The 27,631-nt window shown below is 38.1% G+C and overlaps 3 protein-coding genes across 8 annotated transcripts; all 3 read left to right on the forward strand.

Annotated features, from left to right (window-relative positions):
* The first annotated feature begins 259 nt into the window (after window positions 1–259).
* LOC108902775 (troponin I, fast skeletal muscle) lies at window positions 260–10,531 on the forward strand. The gene is made up of 10 exons (XM_018704775.2): window positions 260–2,502; window positions 2,584–2,625; window positions 3,009–3,087; window positions 4,831–4,862; window positions 5,159–5,198; window positions 5,412–5,540; window positions 5,663–5,752; window positions 6,454–6,627; window positions 6,706–7,446; window positions 10,495–10,531. The coding sequence occupies exons 4-9, from the start codon at window positions 4,855–4,857 to the stop codon at window positions 6,781–6,783; spliced, it is 519 nt and encodes a 172-aa protein (XP_018560291.1). The 5' UTR covers window positions 260–2,502; window positions 2,584–2,625; window positions 3,009–3,087; window positions 4,831–4,854; the 3' UTR covers window positions 6,784–7,446; window positions 10,495–10,531.
* LOC108902749 (troponin I, fast skeletal muscle) lies at window positions 4,849–21,024 on the forward strand. Of its 2 annotated transcripts, XM_018704744.2 has the most exons (7): window positions 16,165–16,293; window positions 17,460–17,492; window positions 17,751–17,787; window positions 18,152–18,280; window positions 19,418–19,507; window positions 19,588–19,761; window positions 20,660–21,024. In XM_018704744.2, the coding sequence occupies exons 2-7, from the start codon at window positions 17,485–17,487 to the stop codon at window positions 20,735–20,737; spliced, it is 516 nt and encodes a 171-aa protein (XP_018560260.1). In that variant the 5' UTR covers window positions 16,165–16,293; window positions 17,460–17,484; the 3' UTR covers window positions 20,738–21,024. The 2 variants fall into 2 exon arrangements, with proteins under 2 accessions (XP_050929086.1, XP_018560260.1); XM_051073129.1 differs by lacking the exons at window positions 16,165–16,293; window positions 17,460–17,492 and adding an exon at window positions 4,849–4,862.
* On the forward strand, window positions 8,314–14,865 carry LOC108902732 (troponin I, fast skeletal muscle). Of its 5 annotated transcripts, none has more exons than XM_018704731.2 (7): window positions 8,314–9,128; window positions 10,495–10,527; window positions 12,249–12,288; window positions 12,413–12,541; window positions 12,877–12,966; window positions 13,632–13,805; window positions 14,510–14,865. In XM_018704731.2, the coding sequence occupies exons 2-7, from the start codon at window positions 10,520–10,522 to the stop codon at window positions 14,585–14,587; spliced, it is 519 nt and encodes a 172-aa protein (XP_018560247.1). In that variant the 5' UTR covers window positions 8,314–9,128; window positions 10,495–10,519; the 3' UTR covers window positions 14,588–14,865. The 5 variants fall into 5 exon arrangements, with proteins under 5 accessions (XP_018560247.1, XP_018560241.1, XP_018560251.1 ...); XM_018704725.2 differs by having other exon boundaries at window positions 8,315–9,089; XM_018704735.2 differs by having other exon boundaries at window positions 9,085–9,167.
* Window positions 21,025–27,631: the final 6,607 nt, after the last annotated feature.

The raw sequence follows: 27,631 nt of genomic DNA on the forward strand, positions 1-27,631 counted from the left end.
TGTACAAAGATGAAGCCAAAATATCCCAGACTTGTTTTAATTTAGGGGATGGCTTTATGAGCTATACTGCAGCCAGCCACCAGAGGGTGATCAAGATGTTTTGACTCCACTTTTAAGGAGCTGTCATGTCGTCAGTCTTTTTATACAGTCGTTGCTTTAAATTCACCGTTCACTCTAATATCACACTTGTATTCTGTAGTGTGACTTCCTGTTTAGTTCTGTGCCAATGTTCACTTTTGACAACCTCCTGCTCGTAGTGTTTTTGTAATAAATGTGTTTCGTTTCCTATACCTGCTCTCATGAGGTATTCTGTCTTTGACTCAGTGACGCACAACACTGCAGAGGAAGCACACGACACACCTTCATCAAATTTAAAAAACAAAAGGTCACATCGTCGACATATAGCTTGTTTTTTCTATGTTTGTTTTTGTCACACGTTAAAGCAAAACTTGCCTTGAAACAGAATTCATACTTGTTCAGTTGCTTCCAAAGTAAAAGTTAATGATTAAAAAACTTCAACCTTGAAATTGAGATTGATGTTACTAAATTTTGTAATAAGATGAGTTATGTTTGAAGGCAAATTCGAGCTTTAACGAGGTTGTGTTGTGCTCTTTGTAGTGGTGTGCATGTCATTGATGGACAAGACACAATATCCATGTTTCTTTCTATGTCAGCCCTGGAAATTATGTTTATATACAACAAATTTGCAGTGAACATGCTTTGAAGGAAATGTAATGCTGGTTGGATTATGTTTTCTATTAATGTCATGACAAAATGTTGTTAAACAACATATTTTGCAAGTCAAAAAAAGAAATGTTAACTGACAATGTATTTTATTTGTTTTCTGCGAAAATATCAGATTTTTTGGTACAATATCCACTTGTGGTGACTCTAGCATTATTAAAGGTTTTTTGTTTCTGTTTAAACTTGGTTAAAGTTTAGGAAAGATTGTGTCTGTGATTATTAACTTTTATAATTTAACTGAAACCACTGTCTTTCCCTAAACTTAACCTTTTGTTGCCTAAACCACAAGTAGCATGTCATCTGTATTGATATTTTAAAAAACGTAACCCAGCCAGCGATTATGTTGATACCACACCACCATTGGAAGAACCATTAAGTTATATATAAACGTAATTTGAAGGGGACATAGCTGATTTATATTCATGAGTTCAGGGAGCTGTGAAAAGTGACCTTCTGTAGTTTACAAAAATAATGCAATTTTCTTATTGAACTAAATTTAGTCTTACTGTAGGAGGAACCTCTGACCAACCTTTGTCACTGCCTTTTTTTTCCTCACCATTCTGATAGAAATACACAGTAACTGGAAAAACATGGGTGTTCTAAAACATTGGATTGGTAATTGCTCTAAACTCAATGTAACATTTGTTATCTTTTTTCCAAAGCTTTCAGCCGTAGCCCTCTGTCTTCTTCAGTCCACCTCCACACAGAGCCATGTGGTAGTTTGACCTTTAGTTTACATGATGACAGTTGAGCAACACTTGGCTGAAGATGGCAGTGAGATACTGAAAGATATTGAAAAAAGCTAGTAAGTGAACACTGAGTTTAGAATATTTTATCATAGACATGTGTTCCCAAGGTCACGAATGGATTCGATGGTTCAAATCTTATATAAAATTATTCTTTAAATATACATTTTAGCAGAATCATATATATAATGCAATAATTTGCTACAACTCTTAACTGTGTTTAGAATTTAAGCACATTTATTTCTATTTATTTCTTTTTATTTTTGTATGTGTACAGCAAAGATCAAAACATCTTAAATGGTTTTCTGAAAGGTTCAGATGCTGTATGTCCCTTCAGGGCTACCATCTCAGGCCTACTAGAGTATATATATATATATATATGTCAGTAGTAAAATGTGGTGTTGAGTGTCCAGTACAAACAGAAGCACTGCTTTAGTACAGGTCAGTGGAGTTACTCACATTAACCACTAGGTGTCAGCAGAGGTCTTCATGTACCAAACCTACAGTGTCTGCACTGTTGCTCAACCTTTGGTCAACTGCAAACATCTGTGGACAGATTTTCATTATGTTTGACCAGAAAAGTCAAAAGCAAAGTAGTTAAAATTCCTCCATACATGTTATATTTTCTTCTTTGTGAAGAAAACGTTTTAAATCATAAAACTTTGCACAAATCTGCTTGAAAAAGTAAAAATCTGTGGCATTGTAAAAGAGGTTACACAAAATTCTGAGCTGTTTTAAAATATTCTTTATGTTGTTTTACTTGAATTCATTCATTTATTTATTTTTGGTAAATACTTTCTACATGTTTTAGACAAATGAATTTTGTCCAAAGAATGAGTCTTTGTTAAATAGTTCAGTACAAATAATCTTGATTATTACCGATCAAACATGTTAATGAGCTCTGCTGACTATAGTAACTAAAGAACGTCTGTACCTTGTTCCTCTGCTGATAAAAACATGATTCTTTTCAATCTGACCGATAAGAGACAGACACTGTTCAGTCACACAGAAGGTGAGTGGCATCAGTCCAATTTTTCAGTTGTGTGTTTGTGTTTATTGTGGTTTTTTAATTTCTGTCTTTGTTGTTTTTCAGTCACTACGTCTGAAGCAAAACAGCAACAGATAAGAATTCAAGGTTGGTTTTAAATCTCTTTGTGTCTTTTATGACATACTGTGTTTTAAAGAGGTTCAGCACACTTAAGTGTTTTTTTGAGCTGTCAACTATTGGGTGAAACACATAAACGCTGGTGTTGACATTGACGTTTTTATAAAAATCTGCATTTAAGGGTTAAAAATGACTCAACGCAACATTTACTGTTTTAAATCCTTATCCTTAATCTATCAAGACCAATGATGATAAAGAGTTTCTTGAAACTTCTTTATGTCATGAAATTTATTTTTTTTAAAAAGAACATTAGCGTCCTCTAAGCAAGTTTTTTATAAGTCGGTAAACTCGCTAACAAAAGGGACGAACCTCATTAAGTCTAGTTTGAGTCTTAATTTTTCTTGAATTTGCAGATCTCTTTGTGACGGCCTGACCTGTCCAACCAAGGATTGCTGACCACCTTGCACCAACGGGCCATCACTGATTTACGAGGTAAGCGAGGTCAAAGGACGAAGGTATTTCAGGAGCTCATTGGCCAGGTTGGGCTCAGAGTTCCTCATGGCCATAAAGAGGAACCTCCGAACCCCTGTCCAAGCCCATATATACCCCCCAACAGATTTCACTTTTTAGTCTTTGACTCCTTCACTGTCTTTGAGTCAGTCTCTGCCGCCCTCCTCATCGTCACTTTGTAGGTGAGAAACTCTTTTACTTTGTGGATTTAGTGACTGAAATGGAAGATGATGCTTAACAGGAAACATGGTGTTGGATCTCTGGAAGGTTTAGAAGAATTAATATTTTTCTGTTTATATTCAATCAATAATCATGTATGTACAAATTTATTGACAGGCTCAGTTTGGAGTTAAGGGAACATATCACAGAATATTTTCCAGTTTACAAAATGTACCCTGAACTGTTGTATAGTAAGATTTTTCTCATAGTTAAGAATGTTTTTGGTCTTCAGGCATTACGTTGTAAGAACAACGATCTTCTCAATAGTTTACAGAAACTATTGAGAAAATAACAAGATTCCCTTTGAAACTTTGTATGTTTGTCTTCAAATACTAGTCTTGAAACTCCGGAACAAGTTGTGGATGCCTTCTTCCATCTTTCTTTGTAACTTGTAGAATCTGAAACTCATGTAACTGCTGTTATTACCTTTGAGTGAAAAATAACCCAGATATCAGGTTACTCCTGACATGTGAGGCCAGAACCAGACAAGTGAAGCATCTTTCAAACTGAAGCGCATTTGAGATTTAAGTCAGAGAACTGTCAGAATATCTAAATTAAATATTTTACAGGAACATCTAGAAATGAAAAACCCTTTTAATATGTTTATATCAGATATAAAAATTAAAAAAAATTAAATTTGTTAAAATATAGATGGAGTTTGGTTTTAACATGCTGATATCTATTTTACTTGGAAAATTACGTATGTGAATATTGGCGTTTATGTACCTCTGCTCTCCTGCTCATAAAGAGCTCATCAATGTCATCGCTGACCTTTGACCCTGAGCCAGGATTAGCTGTGACCTGATTGCCTCAGGATTCATGGACCCTGAATCCTAAAGTTTCTATTTTCACCACAGAGAACCTGCTGATTGGCCCTAAGCAGTCCTCAGACCTCAGGTTGACTAACACAGATAAAGATTTTTATATTAGATATTTTTTAACAGTTCATGTTTGCAGATAAAGAAAACAGCTGATTCCAAATAGTATAGTGTAAAATGGTGGTACAATAAATAATAATATACAATAATACACTGTACATTAGTACAAAGTATTTTTATTTAACAAAGAACCAAAAAATCAACTGATCAACTAATCAGTTGATTATTTCATCAGAGAATTATTTCAAGTCAAAAAAACCATGAAAGTGCCGATATGATGCTCTGAAATGGAGCTAAGAACAGGTGTGGTTTAATGACTGCAGGGTCAAAGGTCAAAAGTCTGACCCTGGTGTAAGCTGCAGAGCCTCCTCGTTCAGTATAAAACTGTTTAAATCACTTGAATGAAAGTTTGTAATTTAATTTACGTGTCTGAATTTTTATTAGAAAATGATAATTTAAAGATAATGTTTTAGAGTGCGTAATGTTGGCTCTTTTTGCTAAAATGAAAGGTAAAGTATTTTATAGAAAAACAAATGTTTAGTCACCAAATTAGAGAAAAACATCTGATATTCTACTTATCTCTTATTTTTGTCCTGATTGTCTTTTTGTTTTTCTTTATTATTGACAGAGTTTGAAACCAAAAAAAGTCAAGATGTCTGAGTAAGTACAAGTTTATTCTGTTTCAGATATTGTCAGTATTTCATCAAGAATATTTGCAATTCTTCTACAACAGAAACTCCCACAATCTGGATTTAGTAAATGGAAGTAAACGTAAATCAGCATTTGAATTAAGGCTGAAACAATAATTTAATAAATTTTTGTTTCAGTCATTTTTCAATAATAAATTGTGGAAAAATGTTGCATGTTTTCCAACAGCTTCTCCAATGATAAACGTTCAACATGTTGATGAGAATCCTTTAAAGTTGTTATTAATATCATGACTTCATTAATTAAAGGGGAAAGAAGATGACATCGAGCCGCAGGCATCATCTCAAGGTGAGACTGAACCGAATCTCATTTATTGTGGAAAATAAATGAGATTCAGGCTGATCAAACCAGTTAGCAAGTGTGGGTTATTACATGGTGTCCAAGCTGAGTTCTTCTGCCCCCTAGTGGCCAGAAAAATCAGTTATCGTAGCTTTAAGAAAAATTTAAAAAGCCCTAATGCTGAACGTAATAACTTTAAGTCTCTGTTTTCTTGTCCTGCAGAGTTTGATGCTGCAGATTGCTGCTAACTGGCTGGAGAAGGAAGCTGCCGAGATCGCAGCCGCCAAAGAAACTTACATGGCAGAGAACTGCCCCACCCCTGACCTGAACGGAGACCAGGCAGCTCTGATGGTAAAAATAAAAAATAAAAAACCCTGAAACACACACAAATATATGGATAAAACCTCACTCTTATGTCGTAAAGAGAAGAGAACTTGAGTTGTGGAAAAAAAAAACTTTTTTTATATCAACAGGAAATCTGCAGAAAGCTGTACCAGAGCCTTGACAAGATCGATGAGGACAGATATGACGCTGAGGCCAAAGTGGCAAAGACAGACAAAGAGGTAGAGATGTCTCTCTGTTGTCCACTTGTTAAGTTGTGACGTCACGACCGATGAAAGGCCTAACTTTGCTTAGGCTCTCATGTCCAGAAAAACTATTCCTTGTGATGAGAAGTGGTTGCACTTGATAAGTTACAATTTTTCAAAGACTTAAAGTAAGGCAAAGTTTGACATTGGTGGGTGCTAATGTTAGCTAGCTGACCTACCTAACTTTAGCACTGGTTAGCACCTGCTGCATAAAAGCGAGAAGTCCTGATATAAGCTATGAGTCTTATGGGGTGTTTCCTGCTATGAGCTGACAGCTAAGGTGAATAACACCGGCCTTAGCTACAGCAACAGTAAAAAAAACACACAGGAAATGAAACAGACCGTCTGCTGTTGGCTGGTCGTTGGTATCATCACCTTTTGGTTTACTGTTACCACTTTTCAACCATCGTGGTTTGCACACCTAAATTTGAACCATTCTGAACTTTTCAACCAAATATAAATTGTTTTGGAACCTGGAGAGTCAGTTCCCAGTTGGAACCACCCTACACTGGTTCTGCTTAAAACATGTGGAAACGTGGGCATGTTCGCTGCATAGAAAAAATGTTCCAAGAATCCCAAATGGAACCGGTTCCAGAACCAGAGCTAATTAGGTTTCTTTGCGTATGACTGTATTGTTTGGATGTGTTTGGTCTCTGAGCCTATGTTGGTGTTTACAGATCGAGGAACTGAAGCTGAAGGTGGTCGAGCTGGCTGGAGTGAAGAAACCTGCCCTGAAGAAAGTCCGTATGTCTGCTGACGCCATGCTGCAGGCTCTGCTGGGAGGAAAACACAAGGTGACCATGGACCTGAGGTCCAACCTGAAGCAGGTCAAGAAGGAGGTCAAAGAGGAGGTGAGACATCATTTCGTCTTTATTTTAAATGTTAACAGGATGGTGGACACATCTTCATTAAATCTATGCGTCCATCAGGGTGCGGAGGCGGTCGGCGACTGGCGTAAGAACATTGAGGACAAAGCTGACAGGAAGAAGATGTTCGAGACCTCCTAAAGACTTTACAATTTTCTGTCTTCACTTCCTCTGGGCTGCCACTTCACCTCCCACTGTTACATCTGACCTTTTTCATGGAATTGAAAAAACTCGTGCCATTAAATTTTGTTTTTTTGGAATAAGGCAATGCTGTAATTCTCCAGTTTTTTACAGACGATGTTTGAAAGTTAGGAGGTAAAAGGGCTGTTTTTTATGTGGGATTTACTTGGTTTCGTTCCATCAATTTCACCAAAGGAAGGAATGATATTCTCTTCATTTTCTATTCTCTGTCTTCATTGTCTTACATTGGTCTTACAGTCTTGCATCGAAAAGCAGGACTTGTTTTCAAAGTCAAGACGTCATTTTAACTTAATTTAAACTAATTCTAAATATTTCTTTTGGCAGCAAATTGGGGAAAACCTCTTTAAAAGTAAATTTATCTTTTAGTGAACTGAGTGCTGTGCTCATGTTGTACCACCAGATGTCAGCAGAAATCCTCATCTCCTCTTTTTTCTCTCTGCTGGATGTTTTTTTCTTCCTGAACATCATCTCTCCTCAGTTTCAGTCATCAAACATGGCTTCTTGGCAAATATTTCCATTAAATCACAATTATTTGATCTAGCGCTTCATTGTATTTGGTGATTATCACAAACAAAGCCCCAGCAACATGAAGCTCAACAAACGGTGAGTAACAATTTTTCAATTTTTTATCTATTTTTGCCTGAAATTTTCCTGATAACCTCCTAACCTTAACTGACTTTTTAAAATACTTGCTGTGTATTGATCTCATATAGAATTAAGTGGTGAATCGGTTGCTTCCAATTTCTCTACTGAAACTACTCATACATGTGAAATCATTGTAGACACATTTCCCCTAAATTCAGCCTGACCTATTTGGTGTCTCTGAAAACTTGAAAAATTTGAAAAAGGTTCTGGTGCAGTTGCATGTGGGGAATACAGTTTTTTTTTTTTTTTTTTTTTTTTTTGTGAATTTAATGATAAATTCAGAGATAAATTTCCAAATGCTGAAAATGTTTACCATTTATTGAAAGTTTAAGGAAAAAAATTTTTGGAATACAAAAAAAATCAGAACAGTCCATATCTTTATTGATTAAGGGCCACATCATTATTTCTGATTTCTGCTCGTCAGTGAAAGTTGAAGAGAGTTAATTGTGATTTTAAACTTATCTTCATGGTCAGATCACTTGACAAATAGTTGAAGACATCAGGTATAACAGTAAAATGTAACCTAACTAAACTAAAACCTAACTTGCACAACACATACTTTTATTCCTGCTGTGGTAGCAGTTTGTGATTCATTTCTGTACATGGAAATGAATGATATTGAGCATTTATCGACCAATTGTTCAGAGAAAATTATCATCATTTTTATATTGCAACATAAAATTGTATCACAATAAATATTGTTGTTTTATCACCCAGCCCTACGTTATATTTTCCCCCCAAAATCACCACCCACTTCAAGTCAAGTCAATTTTTATTTATTGCACCAATTCACAGAAGTTATCTCGAGGCAGTTGTTCAGAGATTCAAATAGAAAGAACAAAGATACACACATTTAAATTTACCCTGATCATTTGACCAACTCGTATATTAGATTGTGTTAGTTTGGTTTTGTTGAATCCATAATGAAAGAAAGATGCAGCAGCCTGGCAGATAACTGAGTCTGTAGACTTTTCCTCCAGTCAGTCATCTTTACATTTATAATACTTGGTGATCACATCGAGTCAGTTGTCAGTTTACAGTGTTTATGTTTATTATGACTTGGACCCATCATTTTTAGTACACAGTTGTAGTTTTTACTTGCTTCCACTGGCAGTGATGGGGTATAATCCACAAAATCCACAGTCAGTTAGACGAGTCACATGGAAGGAAATGACTGATTTGTTTGACTCATGTTAACTTAAAGCTGAACTTTGTGGGTGTGACTCACAGCTTCACACTCTGTTCTCACTTCTGATATGAAGGAAACTGAATCTGTGAGCATAAATCAAGACTGGACTGTTGAGTAACAATTGCTTTATCCCCTCCCTTGTCCCTGAGGGAGGGAACCTGATAGCGTCTGTCCAACGTAAAGTCTAGGGAGTCGACTTCCAGCTGCAGAAATGTATGAACTCGGAGAGTTGTGGTGGTATTTCTGGAGCCTGCTGGCCCATTGGTCTGAAGTGGCTCTGTTACCATAAAGAGGGCTGACCTTTCTGCTGAGTGAGCACTTCACACCCTATATACCCTGTTTAATCTTTACAGTTTGTGACTTGGCAGCGTCTCCCCCCCATCTTCCTCGTCTTCCTCGTCACGTTCAGTAGGTGAGAGTCCCTCCTGCAGCTCGCCTCCATTCACTCTTGGTAGGAAACAATACAGTCACACGGAGGTCTGGTTAGCAGGTGGGAGTTTGGTTTGTTCTGCAGAGGTGGTTTTGATGGTGTTGGACGGGTTTTCAAAGGTGCTGCTGCTGCAGGTGTGACCTCTGACCTCTGAGGCTACATTTGAGGTTTGGCGGTAGAAACAGCAGCTGAGACTTTCTGGACTTATTGAAGGACATTGTAGGACATTCAGCTGAACAGTGAAATAATGGTGAAATTGGACGTTCCGGCAGGTTCAGGTTTGGACTTCCAAGTGAAACTGAGGCTTATTGATCACTTTCTTGTTTGACTCTGACAGGCTCTGACTCGTCTTTTGATTAAAATCAACTTAATGTGAATTCATGGGCTTCGGATGTTTCGGATGTTTTAAGCTTGCATGAAATTTTGAAGTTTGATATTTAAAATGATTAAAAGTATATATTAGTTTTGGATATTTAATATTTAAACATCTCAAATCTGCAGACAGATTTGGCAGAACGTTATTTCACGTGTCCGTTATTTCAGAACAAGTTTGAAATTTATCATGAAATTACAAAAAACCTTTTGTAATTCAGTAATTGTGATGACGATTGTGTTGTGATTTGTAAGTTATTCATCAAAAGTGCATTGATTGAGCACCTGGAAAACTAAGCACTTCAGCATATTTTTGCTATATATTACTTAATGTGATTCTTTGTTTAATTGATCTGTTGTTATATTGTTCTTGTATTTTTGGCTTCAGCTGGATTCTTTCTTGTGTTTCACTGGAGTTGACTAGATCTTGATGTTCCCACTGATAGTGTAGTTTTTTAAGTGGTTCGTTTTATCACTCGCACATGTAAGAACAGACCTTTTAGAACCCAGAACACCTGCATTTAAGTTTTGACAAAGTTTTATAGTGTCTAATCCTTTACATTGTGATATGAACAGTGTCTGGACACACCTCAGTGTCAGCCGGTGGTTTGCATGCCTTCGGGATGTTGGGAGTTGGTGTTAACGGCTCTCACTACGTGCTTTAGCGCCACATTTGGTTACTCCATTGGTGACATTTCGTGCTCAGATCCTGGCTCACTGCAAGACGTTAAATTCCAGGCAGAATGTCTTCAGAGGGGGGCAACTGTTTTCAGCTCAGAGGACTCCGGCATCTGACCCCGCCCGTCCAAAATTAGCTGGTTTGTGGTTGGTGTGTTCAACCCGGTTTTCCATGATAGTAAAGCGTATCGTGTTTCCTTGCTGGAGGTCAAAGGGTTGCTGATCGATACTGCCGGGGCAACGAGATGTTTCCAGTTGAGCTGTAGTCAGAGTCAGTGTGCTTCGTGTAACCTGTCTGCTCATGTTTAACTGATGAGTGTTTTCTGTTTCTGAACAGGGTGTGAAGATCACAAACAGCCAAAATGTCTGAGTGAGTACACTTTCCTTCCTCTTTTTGTTTTTCGCTGTGTTGGTCTTGTTATCCTGAAAATGAGAACTGGACAACAAGACAAAACTGTAAAGACTTATCTGACTTTAACCTCCCATTTCATTGATTTTACTGCTTTGAAACCGTCATAACTGCCTTTTAAATGTATGTTCTACACATTGGGGGACATTTTCAGACTTTTATTTCTACAAATCCAGGATAATTGTCAAGGAACTTTTTGGATTTAAACACCACTGTAGATCCCAGGTAGTGTCACAATCTGGTGTCTCTAATAAATAAAGTGATGACTGATCAGAAAGAACTCATGAATCAATTAACAGGAAATGTCAGAGGATGAAATTCATCAGGATTCATCCAGTAGTCCAACTGTTGTTGAGATGTTTCTTTCTGGATCAAAAAGTTGTGTCTGAAGTGATGTGAACACATGTGAATGTCAGTTTAAAGGTCGACCTTTAGCTTCATATGACAGCAGCTGAAAGTGTTGATGACATGTGTGAGGAGAAACATGTTAACGCAGGCAGGTAATTTAACACTAATACATTTTACCAATCTCAACTTACCAAATGGCTGCAGTTTGGTTTTCCCACCACATATATCATTGCATTATGAAATACTCATTTTTTTAGTGTGCTATTAGCCTCGGATTTGTCACTTTAAGTGTTAAAATAGCATTTATGAATGTGTTGATGCACCAGAATTTACACCTCCCATCTTCTAGTAAGAATAATTTCTCTGCAGAAATTGTTCTTTTTACTTTTTAATTAATGTTTTCTTCCCTGAAACATCTGCCAGTGCGGTGTTGTTGGGGTTTGTCGTAGAGGAAAAGTTCCACACTTTGGGAAACCACTTATTTGCTTCCTGATGGAGAGTTAATGAGAAATCAGTGTTTTCATTTCTTTATGGTAAATATACAGCAATGGAAGTAGGGGGCCAAGGACCCACTGGCCCCCCTCACTTTACATCCCTGTCTTGGATCACTGTACCCCCATTTCAGCTGTTAATGTCCACTCAGACTTTCGGTAAAATGAAGAAGGTAAAAAATAAGGAGACAACAGAAAACAGAAAATGTGAGGAATTAAAAATTTTAATCCAATCAAGAAAGACATCCTTTAATGAGGGGAAACAGCAGCAGCCATGTTTAAAGCCCCATGTGCTCAAAAAATAATGGGTTTGTTGCTCAGTATGGGTAGAACACACTTTCTGGCCTCATCAGTTAGCTTCTTTAGCATAAAGAATTAAAACAGTGAGAAACTGTTAGCCTGACTTTGTCCATAGCTAACAGAAAAACTAACAAAAACTAATTAACACATGATATCTTGTTTGTTTAATCTATTCAAAATCAAAGTGTAAAAACACACAATTTATTATTATTTCTACATGGGGTTATGTGCCTGTTTTCTGGCACATAACCCCATGAAGAATTACAAATTGTCATTTTACACAGTTGTTATATTTATAGTTGTTATAGGTGCTGGTGGGTGGGTTTCTCCTGTCTTTATGCTAAGATAAGCTAAGCTAACAAGCTAGTTGTAGCTTTGTATTGAATCTATAAATATGAGTGTCCTTAAATAACTTAAAGTTAGAAAATGAATTAGTGTATTTACAAAAATGTCACAAAACTATTGTTTTAAAGCAACTACAATATTGTGTGATGAAACCTCTCCATCAGTTCTGACAATAACTTTCTCATTTTTGTCTCAAAGGGGAAAGAAAATGACATCCAGCCGCAGGCATCATCTGAAGGTGAGAATAAAAGCGTCTCTTCCTTTTGATCAGGTTTTTATTAGCAGCTTACAAGTCACAGTGAAAGGTTATTGTTGAGCTTTAAATGTAGATTTTAGTCATATTTGCTTTTGTTTTCCTGCAGAGTTTGATGCTGCAGATCGCTGCCAGCTGGATCGAGCAGGAGAAGAAGGACATTGCAGCCGCCAAAGAAGCTTACATGGCCGAGAACTGCCCTCCCCCCGACCTCAGCGGAGACCAGGCTGCTCTCATGGTGAGAAGTTTAAATCAGCTATTTAGCTTCTTATGGTGGAGTAGAGTGAAAGGTGCAAAAGCCTGATGTTTGTCTCAGTCCACTACCATCACCACCACTACAAAAACTGAACAACACAAATCCCCAGAAATTAAAACAAACTACAAGGTTTGTGTGTAAAATCTGAAAACTAAGTGGTAACTGTATCTGCAGGATCAAAGTAATAGAATAAAAAGTACAATATTTCTCTCTGAAATGTGCTGGGGTTGAAGAATAAAGTAGAATATGATGTGTAACAGCTACAGATATGTGTTTAACATATTGACACCCTTGTTTCTTTGTTTGTTTGACAACAGGAACTCTGCAAGAAGCTCCACCAGGCCATCGATAAGATTGATGATGCGAGGTACGACGCTGAGGCTAAAGTCCAGAAGACCGACACAGAGGTGAGAGACATGAGGGGAAATAAAATGTTGTTGAGGATTAAAATGGTATTTTTCAGCCAATGCATTGACATTTCCTTGTTTTCTAGGATCTAAAGGTCTTATTGTTCTATACGATACTTTAATTTAGTCATTTCGTGTGTATCAAGAACATTGTTCAGTCAGCTGATTAGATTTCACCTGGTTTTAAAATCTAAAGTTAACAAAGACAAATAAATGACTGGTGATTATTAATGACAATTATTAAGAAGACTGAAGATTTCAAAATGTTTTCTGCAGTGACCCACAGGTGTTGGTGAGGACATTTTGTGCTGTTGAGGAGGATGTTTTTCCAATTCTGGATTATATTTTCAACCGTCTTTCCCCTCTGCAGATTCCTCATAAAATCTCAGTGTACTGAATGAAGTCTCCTGAATATTTTAGCCAAGAAACATCAGTTCTTTTTGTTGTTATCCTGCTCTGGAACATCAACCTTTAAATCAGCATCATGTTTGGTCATAAGTCTGAAGTATGAAAAAGTTAGTTAGTTGAAGCATTTCTGTTTTTTCAGTTTCTACCATTCAGATCACTGAGAACTCAAAGATAGAAGTGTTAAAAAAAACGAGCAGGTTTTCATTGGTCCCACTGTAAAATCAAGAGAATCCATCGTGACGTCTCTCTGCCTCCAGATCGAGGATCTGAAGCTGAAGGTGGTTGAGCTGGCTGGAGTGAAGAAACCCGCCCTGAAGAAAGTCCGTATGTCTGCTGACGCCATGCTGCAGGCTCTGCTGGGAGGAAAACACAAGGTGACCATGGACCTGAGGGCCAACCTGAAGCAGGTCAAGAAGGAGGTCAAAGAGGAGGTGAGTCCAGAAACCGGCTGCAGATGTTTACGCTGTTGTTCAACGTCAGATAATAACATTTAGGTGTTAAAGTCAGAATCGTGCATGGAAACAACTGTGGGATAGTGAACAAGTATAAATTGTCTCTTTGTTTTTCACTTTTTTTTTCACGTTTTCTGGCAGAAATCACTTCCATATGTTTCTTTTCATTTCTGTTTCTGTTCCTGCAGAGTAAATGATACTGAACGTGTTAAAGGATCATTGCAGTGTCTTTACACGTTCTAGCCCATTTACAACAAATCTATACTTTCCACCACTGCTAACTGTTGGCCAAAACTCTAATGTCTTTTTAACTAACAGAGAAAACTGATTTGGGTCCATTTCGTTGTTTTGAATCAGCTGTTAACTATAAATAAATGATAAATTACTAACTGTATCTAAAGCAGTTTTGAAGTGGCTACAGGTTGAGTTTTATACGTAAGTTAACCCACCCTCACTGCAGTTTGAAATAGTCAAGATAAGAACCAACCAAGTGAATGTGAGTGTCTGCGTCATTGTTTCTCAATTTCTGTCCGACCAGACTAAAACACAACCCTGGAGTTTTCAAACTAAAACGTTCATTATTTAATAGAAATGGGAATATACTAATTTGAAGTGATTCTGATGGAAAGTTCATATGAAAAGAGTCTTTGTGTTAATGACTTGTTGTGTGATGGTTTTTCCAGCCAACAGAGGCCGTTGGCGACTGGCGTAAGAACATTGAGGATAAAGCTGACAGGAAGAAGATGTTCGAGACCTCCTAAGACCCTCCTGGACTGGCGAGGACGACAGCAGGGGAGACGTCTCCGCCCGAGGTCTGAGTGACTGAATGTGTCTCTGAATCCCAGCAGGAGACACAGGGACAAGAGTTTAGACACTTTTTTGTTCTTTTCTTTTTTTTCTTTTGGTCGTTTTTGTGATACCGTCGCCCCGAGAGAGACTGAACCAAAACTAAGAAACAGTCAAATCCAACAGACAAACATAAGCTCAAAATGTACAGGTTTTCATGAAGTCATTAGAAATAAATGTTTTCAAATAAGGATTAATTGGTTCACTACTTTTATCAGTGTTTTTTAATCATTCTTCATATTGTTTTCCTAAAATCACATGAAATCAAACGCTGAGATATTGAGTCGTTCAAAAAGTCAGGAACCAGTCATTTCTGGGTTAAATTGAACCTGCTGTTCTATTTAATTTAAATTAAGTTTAACACAGAAAAGTTGTCAATCCTTTGGTCATTTGACGCGGTAGAAAGAACTAATAAGAGGACCTTGAGTTAAGATCTTTTTAGTCAAACTTGTTTCAGCAGTTTTAACAATTTTTTACTTAAAACCAACTAATTTAACGGCCTTTGAAATCCTATTAAACAACTACAAACGTTTTCAGAGAACAGGTAAAAGTAGTCATTACTTTGTTAAGTAATTAAATATTAGTAATAAAAAACAAGAGTCTGAGCAAATGGAAAAAATGTGAAGTGTTTTTCCCGTATAAATAAACTTGTTTTATGGTATTTATAAAAGTAACAGTTCAACATTCTGAAAAATACACTTATTTACTTTCTGAGAGTAGGATAAGAAGATGGATTTTAATCCCATGTCGGTATTTTAAGTACAGAGCTGGAGTCAGGACTTAGTTAGGTTAGCTTAGCTTAGCTTAGCTTAAACAGCTAGCCTGACTCTGCCATGGAGAAGATAAATATCTGAACACGATGCTCTATTTCTCAAAAATGTGAGACTGCTCCTTTTAAAGAAGACAAAATAAAGACAACTGCTGCTCTAGAATCACAAAACAAGACTTCAGACAGTTCTTCAAACAGTTGATTTGAGTTTGTATCTCTAATAACACAATGAAAGGAAGATCGTGTTAATCTTAAAAAGAAATGACATGTTGGTCAATCAAGCTTTATTTTTTTCCATAAGTCTCCAAAATGGATGAAATTAAACGTAAGACAACTGAATATTTCTGTGACATTACAGTAATCAATTATATATATAATTATATTTGGGTTCAAGTTGAGGACATTGCTTTGAAAAACAGCTTTAAAGCTACTTAATAGAAAATATAAGGGGGAATCAGAAAGAGAAGCACATTGTAGAGCTGTTTCAGGACATCTGGTTTTAGTTTAGAGACTCCTGAAGGTGGTGTGTCAGTTTGTTTAGTTTTAGTTCCTTTATATCCAGAAAATCCTCCATATACAGTGAATGTGCATCTTGAAGCCTTCAGATTAGCTTGAAGTCTCCTCACAGGGAGGGCGGTTAGCAGAGCGGGGCTGGGCCGGGTATATTTCAGGAGCTCGTCGGCCCATTGGTCTGTCCGAGAATCCATTTCCATAAAGAGGATCTGGGCATTTTGCTGAGACATCGCAACCCACCATATATACCCTATTTAATTTTTCACTGTCTGTGGCTTTGGCAGTGTCTCCCTTTCTTCCACCAAGTGTGTCTTGTCCTCTTCTTCTTCCTCTCAATAGGTGAGAAATCTTATTTATTTTATTCTTCCTCCAGCTTCTCTGAGAGCAGCATCTTTTTATTTTACCAGATAAAAAAAGAAAACGATCTCAGGTGCAGCCACATATCTCAACCAGACTCTGTTTCTAAGAAATCAGCATTTAAAACAGGACCTCAGCCGTTTGTTTCTCCACCTTTGACCTGTCCTGACATCCTGAACTCGCTTTCTACATGTTTGTCTGTGACAGTTGACCTTTTCTTGACAGACCTAAATTTATGAGACCTGTTCAGCTTCACTCTGTTGTGTCATGAAACTCAGTGTTAGAAAGTGGTTGTTAAAGTCTTTAAACTATCAGACTTGGCTGGCTAAAATACCAGTTTGTCATCATGTCATCTGAACAGCTGATTAAGATGTGATGCCTCAAGAGTCTGAAGTTAGAAAAACTCTGATTCTGATTTTAATTAATAATCTGACAAAGCATCTTTAAGTTGGCAGCAATATTTTACTTTCTGACATAATGGACAGACTTAATGACACCTGAGCGCTTAACCTTTTAATTAATGTTCATAGTTGGTTGAAGATGTTATTTGTGGATGATTATATCAGTTTATTAGGTTGTGTGTGCAGGAAATTTCGGCAGCTGCCCCAAGTATTTTCTTGGCTGTTTGATTTAATTAAGAGTTATAGTTTGTAAATTTGTTAATTTTAACTTTGTAGAACGTCCTGTCACTGTAACTTGACAAAATGAAAGTTGGACAGTTTTATTTTTGTTTTCCTTTCAAAAGTAAATAAGAAAATCAAACAGATGTCCCATCTGGGTTGGACCTAACGTTTTACCACTCGGAGTAATTTAAAGATATTAAGGATGAAGTTTAGTTAATGATACTTCACTGGAGAGTTTTTCAACCCTTCCCTTGATCCGGTCATAAACTGTCGAGGGGTGACACTCGATCCCTGAGCTTCCCAGTTTAGTTTAGTCGACGTCGCTTCTCTTCAGCTGTGGCCTCAGATCACGTTACGGCACAAATATTCTCGTCCTATCCATCTCCATCAGAGCAGGAGAACATGCTGATCTCAGAGAACCTCACACTGCCATCCTGAGCTGAACCGACTATGGTGTTCAGCAGAGGTCAAATCACTCAAATGTTTCCTCCCCTCAGTCTGTTCTTATTATGTTTCTTCATGCAGGTTGTGATCTGCAAAAACCGCCAAGATGTCTGAGTAAGTCTGACGAACATCATCAGTGGTTAGAGCCATCCAAAATATCCTCATTTACAAGCACATCCTCTCATGATTATGGAAAACAGGAACAAAACAGCAATATTTGTGATAAGAATGATCAATATTATCATGAAATTAGGACAGAAATCAGCCTTATTTCAGCTGGCTCATAATTCATAATACTTCTTTAAAAAGCCAACCTGCTGGATATTGAATTTCACATTGAATAATTTGTAAAACAACTTCCTCCCAAAACAGGAAAAAGATGACTTCCAGCCGCAGGCATCACCTGAAGGTAAATCATCCACAGAGAAATACCAATTTCTGTTTAAATTAATGCAGTTCAAGGCGTTTCTGAAAACATTAGCTTTAAAAACACTTTTATTAATTCTATATTTTTATTATTGTAACCAAATCCCATGAAAAGACCAAAACCAAGTCTCTCGGTACCCTCTGACTTCCCTACTCTCCACTCGTTACAGCTAGTTTTTGTTGTTGGTTTTGATCTTTACTAGCAATAATAAAAATGTAGAACATCACCAGTTATCCTTCAAAGAGTTTTGGCTGTAAAAGGCTGCTTCTTACTATGCCCTGAGCTCCGTAAGGTAAACAACATTCGCCTGTTCTGAATGGACATTTATCTATCATCCGTCCCGCAGAGCTTGATCCTGCAGATCGCTCAGAACTGGATCGAGCAGGAGAAAAAGGAAGCAATATCGACGAAGGAGGCCTACATGGCCGAACACTGTCCCCCCCCAGACCTGAGCGGAGACCAGAACACCCTCATGGTGAGAGGAGCATCAACTCCTCTGATAGGATCATGATATCTGATGTCCATTCCAAAAAAGCTGTTTAGGAATCATAAGAAAAAAGATTGTAACTCCAGGGCTTGTTTGAGAATTAGTGTGTTTTTAAGTTGTCTCCAATATCAGATGAATTTATTAATACAGCTAACAGCTAATACCGAATTTGGCGTACTTGATTTTCCAAAATGTAAATAAAAATAGGCTAAAATAACAAGGCTAAACTTGTAGCTTGTAAAAGTTTACATTTGTTTATGTAAGAGAGGAATTTTTTATATATATAAAATAATATTAGTCAGAAGACTTGAGTACTCAAACATTCCGTAAAAAGCCTAGTTTTCCCAGAATCAGATAGTATCAGAACAAAGATAAGTTAAAAATGTGTTTAGCCTAGCTTAGCACAAAGATTGGAAACAGGTGGAAGCTGGTAGCCTAGCTCCAACCACTGAAAAAAGATTTACACCTTTTAACAATTCCAAAGCAGTCTTATGTTTAATTTATGCACACAATAATAACATAATAACTAGAAATTTTGCTTTCAGAGGCAGTTATATGGAGGACCTTTTAGCATTTTCCACCTGTTTCCAGTCATTGTGCAAAGCTAGGCTAACAACCTTTTCACAAATATAGATCTATAAATCTTTATTGTATATTATTTCAAACATTGGACAGAATTAGTTTCACAGCATTGGCCTGTTTTTAGCAGTGCTGCAGCAGTTATTTTGTTAGCACATAACTGCAGCTATTAGCACATATGCTAACACTGTAGACGTTGCTGAATGCTAACGAAAGAAACCATCTGTGAAGAATTAACAACAACAAGTTAGCCTGAATGTCGGACTTTAGCTGTTGTATCTTAGCCCTTTGCAGACAGATGTAATCTAGAAGAGTTAAGTTAAGCTTTAAATAGCATCTAGCTGCTATGATTAGCATTGTTAGCATTACTGTAAGTTACACTGACCTGTCTCTGGATCTTCTGTTTTCACATTTTGGAGACAAAAATGTTTTTTGAGTAGATGCTTAGTTATTATGTCATCATTTTCATTATTTTAACTATGTAAGAACACATCTAGTTGTACATACTGTTGATGTAATATGACAACTGTCTTTGTGTGTCGACAGGAAACCTGCAAGAAGCTTCATGCTCTGATCGACAAGATCGATGAGGAGAGGTACGACGCCGAGGCCAAAGTGCAGAAGGCCGACAAAGAGGTAAATATGACAGCATCACAACACAAACGGCCTTCTGAAGGACTGCAAACCAAATCTAAAACGGCTTTCCCCTCTGACAGATTGAAGACCTGAAGATCAAGGTGGTGGACCTGAGAGGCGTGAAGAAACCTGCTCTGAAGAAGGTTCGTATGTCTGCTGACACCATGCTGAAGGCTCTGCTGGGCTCCAAGCACACAGTCAACATGGACCTGAGGTCCAACCTGAAGCAGGTGAAGAAGGAGGCGAAAGAGGAGGTGAGTTTAATGTCTTTCTTACTTTCATATTTCTAGCTTTTAGCTGGTGATTGTGTGTTTCAAGGAAGTAAGATGAAATTCTGGTCTGACACCAAGGTTGAATGTTTTTTTTACTAACAACCAGCCACTAACATGTATCAAGTATCACAGTTAGAAAGTCATAGTCAGGACACAGATGGAACCAACACTGTTTGATTTCATTCGAAATTGTCTGACTAAAGTCAGAACATGAGTTTTACAATTAGAAAAAAGTATACCAGAGTTCTTTCTTTCTAAAAGACCAGTTCAAAATTGATATGAGTGGAGAATAAATATTGTACAATGTTACTTTAAATCACTTTTTCTAGACTCAGTGTTGGTTTATTGTAAATTGTATACATGTACCATGGAAGAAAATATAAAAAATATAAATTTGAAGCCCAAAATCAGAAATAACATCGAGCAAACTCCATCCTCTGAAGAAGACCATGATATTCTGTCGAAAGCTTGACTTAGGACTCATTTTAATCATGATCTTTTTAATCGGCACAGCCTAGTCTGAAATACGATTTATTATTTGGGTACTCTCAAAAAACAAAACAAAATAATTATTTACAGTGCGAGAAAAACATCAATCGTGGGATTTCAAAAGTCTGGGCGGCAATCTTTAGCTGAGATTTTAACCAATGTCCTTCAGTGTGATTCCTTTGTAAAATTCAGACCAAACGTTACAATTTTTTTTTCAGTAACATTTTGGTGGAGAAATTAGGAATCTTTCATTTTGTTGTCAGTTTAACAACGTGGAATCTAAAAATACTGGAATTAGCTAAAAATTCGGACTCATAGTTTAGTCCGTAGTTTATGATGACTTCTCTCATATATACATATGTTTTTTCTAATTGATTTGTTTCGTCTGCAGCCTACAGAAGCCGTGGGTGACTGGCGTAAGAACATTGAGGACAAGGCCGACAGGAAGAAGATGTTCGAGAGTTCCTAAACATATCGCTGCTGTTTTTCTTTCTGTTTATATGAACTCCACGTGTCTTGTATCTGTTGGTTAACTCACAGCACGGCAGGTTGAACAGCAGGTTAGCATCACTCTAAAGGAGATTTTTGTTGTTGTCGTTTTGTTTTTGCACTTTGTTTCGTCTGGAGGGAAGGGGTAGAGAAGTGTCGCGGGTTTCTGCAGGTTCACGCATCAGCACCAAGTCTTAAACTCCACACATTCACACAAACTGATGTTTGTGTTGAATAAACAACAATAAAGTCAAATGTGGAAGAAAATATGTGTGATTTTTTTGTTGTTTTTCCATCTCATATCATTCAGCTTTGCAGGACCAAGACTCGGAAATAACTCGGAAATGTTTTGTTTTAGTTTAATATTTATTGTATTATCATATTTAAAAATATAGAATCCAAAAAATACAAGACATAAAACAATGAAATATAACATCAGTTTCCTCACTTGTGGCTGTATACCTGTGTATTTATAATAGTAAAAACTGCAGTAAGGTGAAGTTTTTGCTTCTTGCTTTGCTTACTTGACTTGACATTTTACAGAATAGTTTTAAAACTAAATTTTATCAATAAAACTCTTACAATCAAATGTTGAGTTTTAAAAATTTCTTCAACTATTTTTCAATCTTCTATATTTTATACAGTGACCATTTTCAAACTTTAATATCGACCACTTTGGTCTTCCCTAGAATGTGTTACTAATACATGAGTGGTTACACCTGTACAGGTAGGTTTAATGATGGAGCTGTGACAGTTGTTTTAACACCGACCAGTTAATGACCACAAACAGACAAACCTGGTCCCAATCACCACCCACCCTCAAACCTCCTGTTGTGTTGTCACAGCTAAAAACAGGTCATCACTGAGATTAGTTATTTATTTTCAGTTGAAAAATAAATCAAAACTGAGAGGATTGTTTATTGAAAATCAGCTTTTTCACATTAAAAACAAATCACTTTGTAGAAGCAATGCAGGAGAATGTATCAGTTTTTGATTCACATTGCAATTTTTGCAGAAGAACTTTACCTGACATTCCTACGTCCTGTCATCACCTACGTGTGCTGTGTCTCCCTGTACTTGACAGTGATTGGTGGTTTATAGCGTGTTGTCAATTCAAGTTATTGGTTTGAACCAAAGCTAAAAAGTCTGAAGGTCCAGACCAAACAAGGTAGGCATGGGTAGAGACATTGTAGGTCACAAAAGTCCTGTATCTTAGATTAATAAGGACATTTCAGTTTCAGTTTGCTGAAAAGTGATCTAGCCAATTGTAATTAGAAATTTATTTTGTTGGAGCATAAATAATTGTTTGCTTGTCTGTACATAGTTTTGTGAGTGTATGCGTAGTTTTGTTTTTGGTTGTTAAAGGGATTTAATGTTGGAAGGAGCTGAGGACACCTCTGAATCCAGGTAGCCACCTGGTACACCTGTTGGTGACTCATCCTGTGCTCATTTCTGACAGTTTAAACTAAATAAAAAGGAAATACCTCATTGATTTGGATGTGGATTTGATTACATTAGCTTTATAACCAAAACACTGTTGTGCACTACAGGTGTCAAATGATGTGCATCATGTGACCTGCCTCAGTGTTTTTGATCTTAGATGTTTATATTTATTGTGTATAATTAGAAATATTGTCCTGATGGATGGAGGTCAACACCATCATCAAGAGAACGAGGTGTGAAGGATATTCAGTCTGAAGTGAGCAGGACGGTCAATAATCCAAACTCCCATCAAGTTCCTGCAGTTCTTTAATGACTCAGCTCACCCCCCGACATACCCCCTCCATAAACAAACCCACAGATGCCCTCACTCTCCTTGTATGGTGCTTCGAGCTCTGCCTCCAGCTGAGGCTCCGGGGGGCCTCTTAAGTTTCCTCAGCAGCTAACTTTATCCCCTCAGCCTCCTGGGGAATGTGAGGAGACGCCTCTCGAGTTATATTTGGATCATGTGACTTCACCAAGTCTCCCCTTTAAAAAACGCAGTTTTCTCTCTTGTCACCAGTCTGCTGGTGAACAAACAGCCTGTAACTTAGCTTAGCATCTGTCACAATAACAGTAATATTACAGGGGTTTTGTAGCAGTTTTCCAATGTAAAACTCATGTCAAGTCCACACTCAAGAAACAAGGCGACCTAAACCTCGGCTGTTAGCAGCTGTAGCTCCCAGTCTTTGCACTGCACTGTATCCTGTTGCCTTCAGGTGCAGCCCAAAAAAACTGCACTGCAAAAGATGAATGGTTTACAGTGTCAGTTAAGAGACAACTGTAAACTTATGTTCATTAGTGATCAATCTAGGCTAACAAGCTTGTAGTGTTTCCCTACTTCTCTGAATATTTATTGAATTAAATGATGTGAAATCCTAAAACAATGCAGAAATGTTTCGAAGAACACAACAAAGAGCCCAAGGTGTTGACCTGGCCTCCAAACTCCCAACAAAACCTGACCCAGGATCTTCTGAACCTGAATATTGTGTAGGTCCCCCCTTGTGCCTGCTAAAGCAGCTCTCACCCGTTGGGGCATACACCAGGACCTCTGGGGGTGTCATCCCACCAATGCTGGATCATATTGGGATCTAGGGAGTTTGGAGACCAGGTCAACACCTTGGGCTCTTTATCGTATTCCTATTTTCCAGGTAGCAGGTCAACAGAAGCAGCAGAATGAAGGTCTTCAGAAAATGTGGCTCTGTCTCACCAGTTAGACAGTTAATGAGCCAGAAAATCAAAACAAGGAGCTAGAAGAGGCTTAAGGTTTAATATCAGCACTGTCATCTTTGATAAGTCTTCCCCTATTCCAACCCCTTCATCTGGAAAATGAGGATTTGTTTTTTAGTTTTAGGCTGAATTTCCTGTTCTTCATTAATTTACTGTAATATATTGTAGAATGTTTTTTATCTGTTGTGAAGCTTGTTATAAAACAGTTTTAATAATGAGATGGTGTCAGTGAATGCAGCAATGGAACAAACAGCTGCTGACACAGAGAGAAACATTTACTTTTCCATCTCTGTTTTTTAGTCGACGTCCTGATGTTAAAGCAGAGTGATTTACAGCGAGCACCAGGCTGATGCTTACACCAACATTAGGTCCTTCAGGGGTCAAAGGTCAGAGGCCAGGGAGGGGTCGTACCTGACCAATATGGCTCTCTGAAAACTGACACTGATATTTTTGGACTGAAGCTGCTGAAAGATGATATTTTGTTCTGATACTCAGTGTGAAAATAATCAGAGTAATAAAGACAAGAAGTGAATACTTCACACTGTGTTTTTCTGCCATGAAACTTGAGTGCACATCAAGCAGGTCAAAGGTCAAGATGTCCAACAAATGGTGAATACAGGCGACAATAAAACTCTCCACTGCAGCTCACAAAAATACAAATAACGAGAATAAAACTCTGAGGAGATTCATGATTTCTGTGCCTCATGTTCCTGCTCTGGGCTGATGAAGCTGTCAGAGCGGCAGTGTTGAAGTGAATAAAGGTTGATGGTCAGTAGGGGGCGTGTTTGCTCTGTTTTTCTGCTCCGAGCAGCAGCACCGACTGAGGACTGGATGATATATGATATAAACTGCAGCAGGATCCCTGAGAGCTCTTCATTTCTTTGAGCGTCGGTTGCAGGTTTATTTCCATCTCAGATTTGAGAGTTGGGTTTTTTTTCTTAATTTATTGTCTATTTTTTATTGCTGTTATTATTATTTGCTGTTGGTTATGCATGTTTATATCTTACAGTCTTTGAACTTTTTGATCGCATCTTGTATTGTGATTATTTTTGTGAATGGGGATGAGAATCACGACCTTGTTCCAAATTTCTTAAACCATCTTCCCACCATATAACACAGAACTATTGATAGTGGTATCAATAAAGACACAAATCATTTGGAAATAGCAATAAAAATGAATGATCCTCATCCCTAGTTGTGAATGTACAGGAGCCATACCTGTGCAGAAACGGTTGAAGTTTATAAACTGAACTTCTTCACATGTGGGGAACACCTGACAACCTTTGTGGGAACAGCAGGCAGGTTTTTCCTGAAATGGTTTAAACAGATTTCTGTGAAATTTGGTTTTAAGTTTGACTCTGAGCAGAACAGAATGATTAGTTTGCAGTGCAGACCCAGCAGTTTCTGCACTGTTCTGTTAAAATAAAAAGTCTAGGGGATTGTTCCATCTGTGTGGAGGTGGAGGTATGAGTGTCCTCTACATCCACTGATTTCCTGCAGTGGTCAGTCCGGCTCAGTGGAAACCATTCAGGTCATTTTCCATCCCGTCACTCTGCTGAATCAGATGTATCGCTCCCCGGTCTTTCCCTCCATCCTGACGTCTCCCTGCAGACCTCATGACTGTAACCTGAGCAGATCCTAATAACTGACCCAGGCTGTTAAGTCATTTAGGGTTATTACGTCCAGGCTGGCTGGAGGTCGTTGTAAAACTTCAAGGGACGCCACCCGCTACATTTAGTGCCTGCTCAAAATCTCATTAACTTTCCCCTGTTTGCCCCGAGGTCTCATATGGTTTCACTTTAACCACACTGGAGCCCACAGATGGAGAGGCCTCACAGTCCTCACGCTCAATGTCATCTCTGTATGGATGATGATTTATTTCTTTTTGAGTTCGGCCTTCCACCAGACGCTCTGCAGTCCACGATCCTCCACACACAGAGCAGGTTTTTGTTACTGAGAACCTGACAGGCTCTTGAATGCAGCACAACCTGCTGTCCATGTGGTTCCTGTGGGTTGTATATCAGTCGGTAGATAGTTGACAGGTTCAGGTTGATCTGATTTCAAACGGCGCTGCCAGAGGTGCAGCTGCAGACGTACACCTGTAAAGACGTGGCTGGATTAAAGAGTGGATGCAGCAGTCACACAATGTTCTAAATTTATTATAATGAGAGAAGATTATCTGCATCAAAATACACACAAGCAGCAAAGGTGCCAGTGAAACTCTGGTGCTTCAAGGCCGATCCTGTTTCCTGCAAAATAACTTGCTGCTGCTTCTCAACCACTAATGACACTAATCTGTCTAAATACCTGCTGAGCCTCTGCAGACCACACAGAGCAGCATGAAATCTGTTGAAGGCCAACAAAAGATGTGTAGGTGTGTTTAGGTGTTTAGGTGTGAGTAACAGGTTTCTACAAAACGTAGCAAAGGTTCGCTCTGAGATCTCTGTCCTCCTGAGGGCATTTACTGTGGACGTTTTAAGGCTTTCATAACCAGTCTACTTTCACTGCAAGACCATCATGTTGAATTAAAACACAACAGATCTCAGAGAAGACTCATCATCAAGGTCCTCCAGCTACTGGTGTAAGGTCAGGAAGCGGTCAGGGTTTAGGTGTTTTTATTTTTCTGTTTTGGTCACCCTTGTTTCTCGCTGCTGTAACGTGAATTTCCCACAAGTGGGATAAATAAAGTCTATCTTAATCTTAATCTTAAGGTTGTGGAACAATCATCAGTCATGGTTAGAAGAAGTCTAATCTACAATATAACTCACCTGTATTCCTCTCCAGGTTTGGTTGTATCTCCTCTGTGTTTTTCCTGGTTTACCTCACTCAGCAGAAATGCATTACTCCTGCCCTCCGCTGCTTTAATGAGGCTGCATTCCTCCATCTGAATGTGGAATCGCCGCCTTGTTACTCCATCAGAGCTCTCAACACATCTCCTACATGCTGTAAAGCTCCTGGTGGGGGCTGTAAAGTAACTATGCTGCCATAAAAACCATCCTGACTGGAGCTCATAAAAACCTGGAGGAGGCTCTGAGCGTGCAGCAACAACCACACAGCTTCATTTTACTGTCGTCACTTCTCCAGGTAGATGTATATTCCACTGAGGCAGTCAGGCTCTGAGATATGATCATTAAAGGAGATTTATTATCAGGAGCCTTATTTTCCCATGTTTCCCAGCTGATGACATGTGATCTAATTGGCTACTGTCCATTCAAAGTACGTCCACTAAAGTTCTTGTTGTCTCCACTGACTGACTGTTATTCTAAGTGTCTGACAACATTATGGATTATGGATATTTAAAGAAGTGGAAGTACCACACAGTAACAACAGATGGAGGCAGGTGCTGGAGGTGCTTTGGACGACCAAATACATTTCCCAGTTTTCATCATGCACTTGTTTTAAACTACAGAACTTCCCAGCTCCACATGACAAACACAGTAATTGTTACTGATGTTACTCTTCTTATGGTAAAACCTTCATTATTATCTTGATGCTGTCGGCCATCTGCAACCAGGATGTCTGTGTTCTTATATTAAGAATTTAGACTATATCAGCAAGGCCTTCTCTGCTGACCCAAACACACTGAATTATATATTTATATTTATTTACATTAATACTATATGTATTCAATTGTTTTCAATAGTATATTCTCTTCATCTCATTTCCTCACTGCTTCCAGTACAGTCTGTTTATGTTAGCGCTTTTATCCAATCAGATTTCAGCCCCGCGTTGCCATGGTAACAGAAATCTGAACTGTGCAGGCCCCGGTGATTTAAAATAAACGGCAATGAAACTGTTGCCTCGCGGATCCTTTAACCAATCAGATTTCGAGTTAGCAGGCCTTCGCTTACGTCAACATTTTCGTGTCATTTGATTGGACGGTCAGAGAGTGTACTGCTCAGAGCTAGCAAACCGCATCTATAGCTACTAGCGCAAGCTAACACACGTTAGCATAGATTTAATAGCTGATTTTTCAACCCACAACAGTTGAAGGAGGAGGAAGAGAGACTCAGAGACTCTGCTGTGGAGGTTTATCTGAGTCTCAGTTCCAACATTAAGACCTTTTCTATCACCGTGGAGGCTAACGCTCCAAGTCTGACCAGTCGTAAAGTTTGAATTCGCTTTAGGTCTGACGACAGAAGCAGTTTTTTATTCGTCTACAAAT

Source organism: Lates calcarifer, linkage group LG10 (assembly GCF_001640805.2).
Source record: "Lates calcarifer isolate ASB-BC8 linkage group LG10, TLL_Latcal_v3, whole genome shotgun sequence".
NCBI classification, from domain to species: domain Eukaryota; kingdom Metazoa; phylum Chordata; class Actinopteri; family Centropomidae; genus Lates; species Lates calcarifer.

What these genes read in the sequence shown, in the direction of transcription:
- LOC108902749 (XM_051073129.1), top strand. An exon ending in GAGACCAGAACACCCTCATG is followed by an intron (nt 18,281 to 19,417) that starts GTGAGAGGAGCA and finishes GTGTGTCGACAG; the next exon opens with GAAACCTGCAAGAAGCTTCA. An exon ending in AGAAGGAGGCGAAAGAGGAG is followed by an intron (nt 19,762 to 20,659) that starts GTGAGTTTAATG and finishes TTTCGTCTGCAG; the next exon opens with CCTACAGAAGCCGTGGGTGA.
- LOC108902775 (XM_018704775.2), top strand. An exon ending in GCCGCAGGCATCATCTCAAG is followed by an intron (nt 5,199 to 5,411) that starts GTGAGACTGAAC and finishes CTTGTCCTGCAG; the next exon opens with AGTTTGATGCTGCAGATTGC. An exon ending in AGAAGGAGGTCAAAGAGGAG is followed by an intron (nt 6,628 to 6,705) that starts GTGAGACATCAT and finishes TGCGTCCATCAG; the next exon opens with GGTGCGGAGGCGGTCGGCGA.
- LOC108902732 (XM_018704731.2), top strand. An exon ending in GCCGCAGGCATCATCTGAAG is followed by an intron (nt 12,289 to 12,412) that starts GTGAGAATAAAA and finishes GTTTTCCTGCAG; the next exon opens with AGTTTGATGCTGCAGATCGC. An exon ending in GAGACCAGGCTGCTCTCATG is followed by an intron (nt 12,542 to 12,876) that starts GTGAGAAGTTTA and finishes GTTTGACAACAG; the next exon opens with GAACTCTGCAAGAAGCTCCA.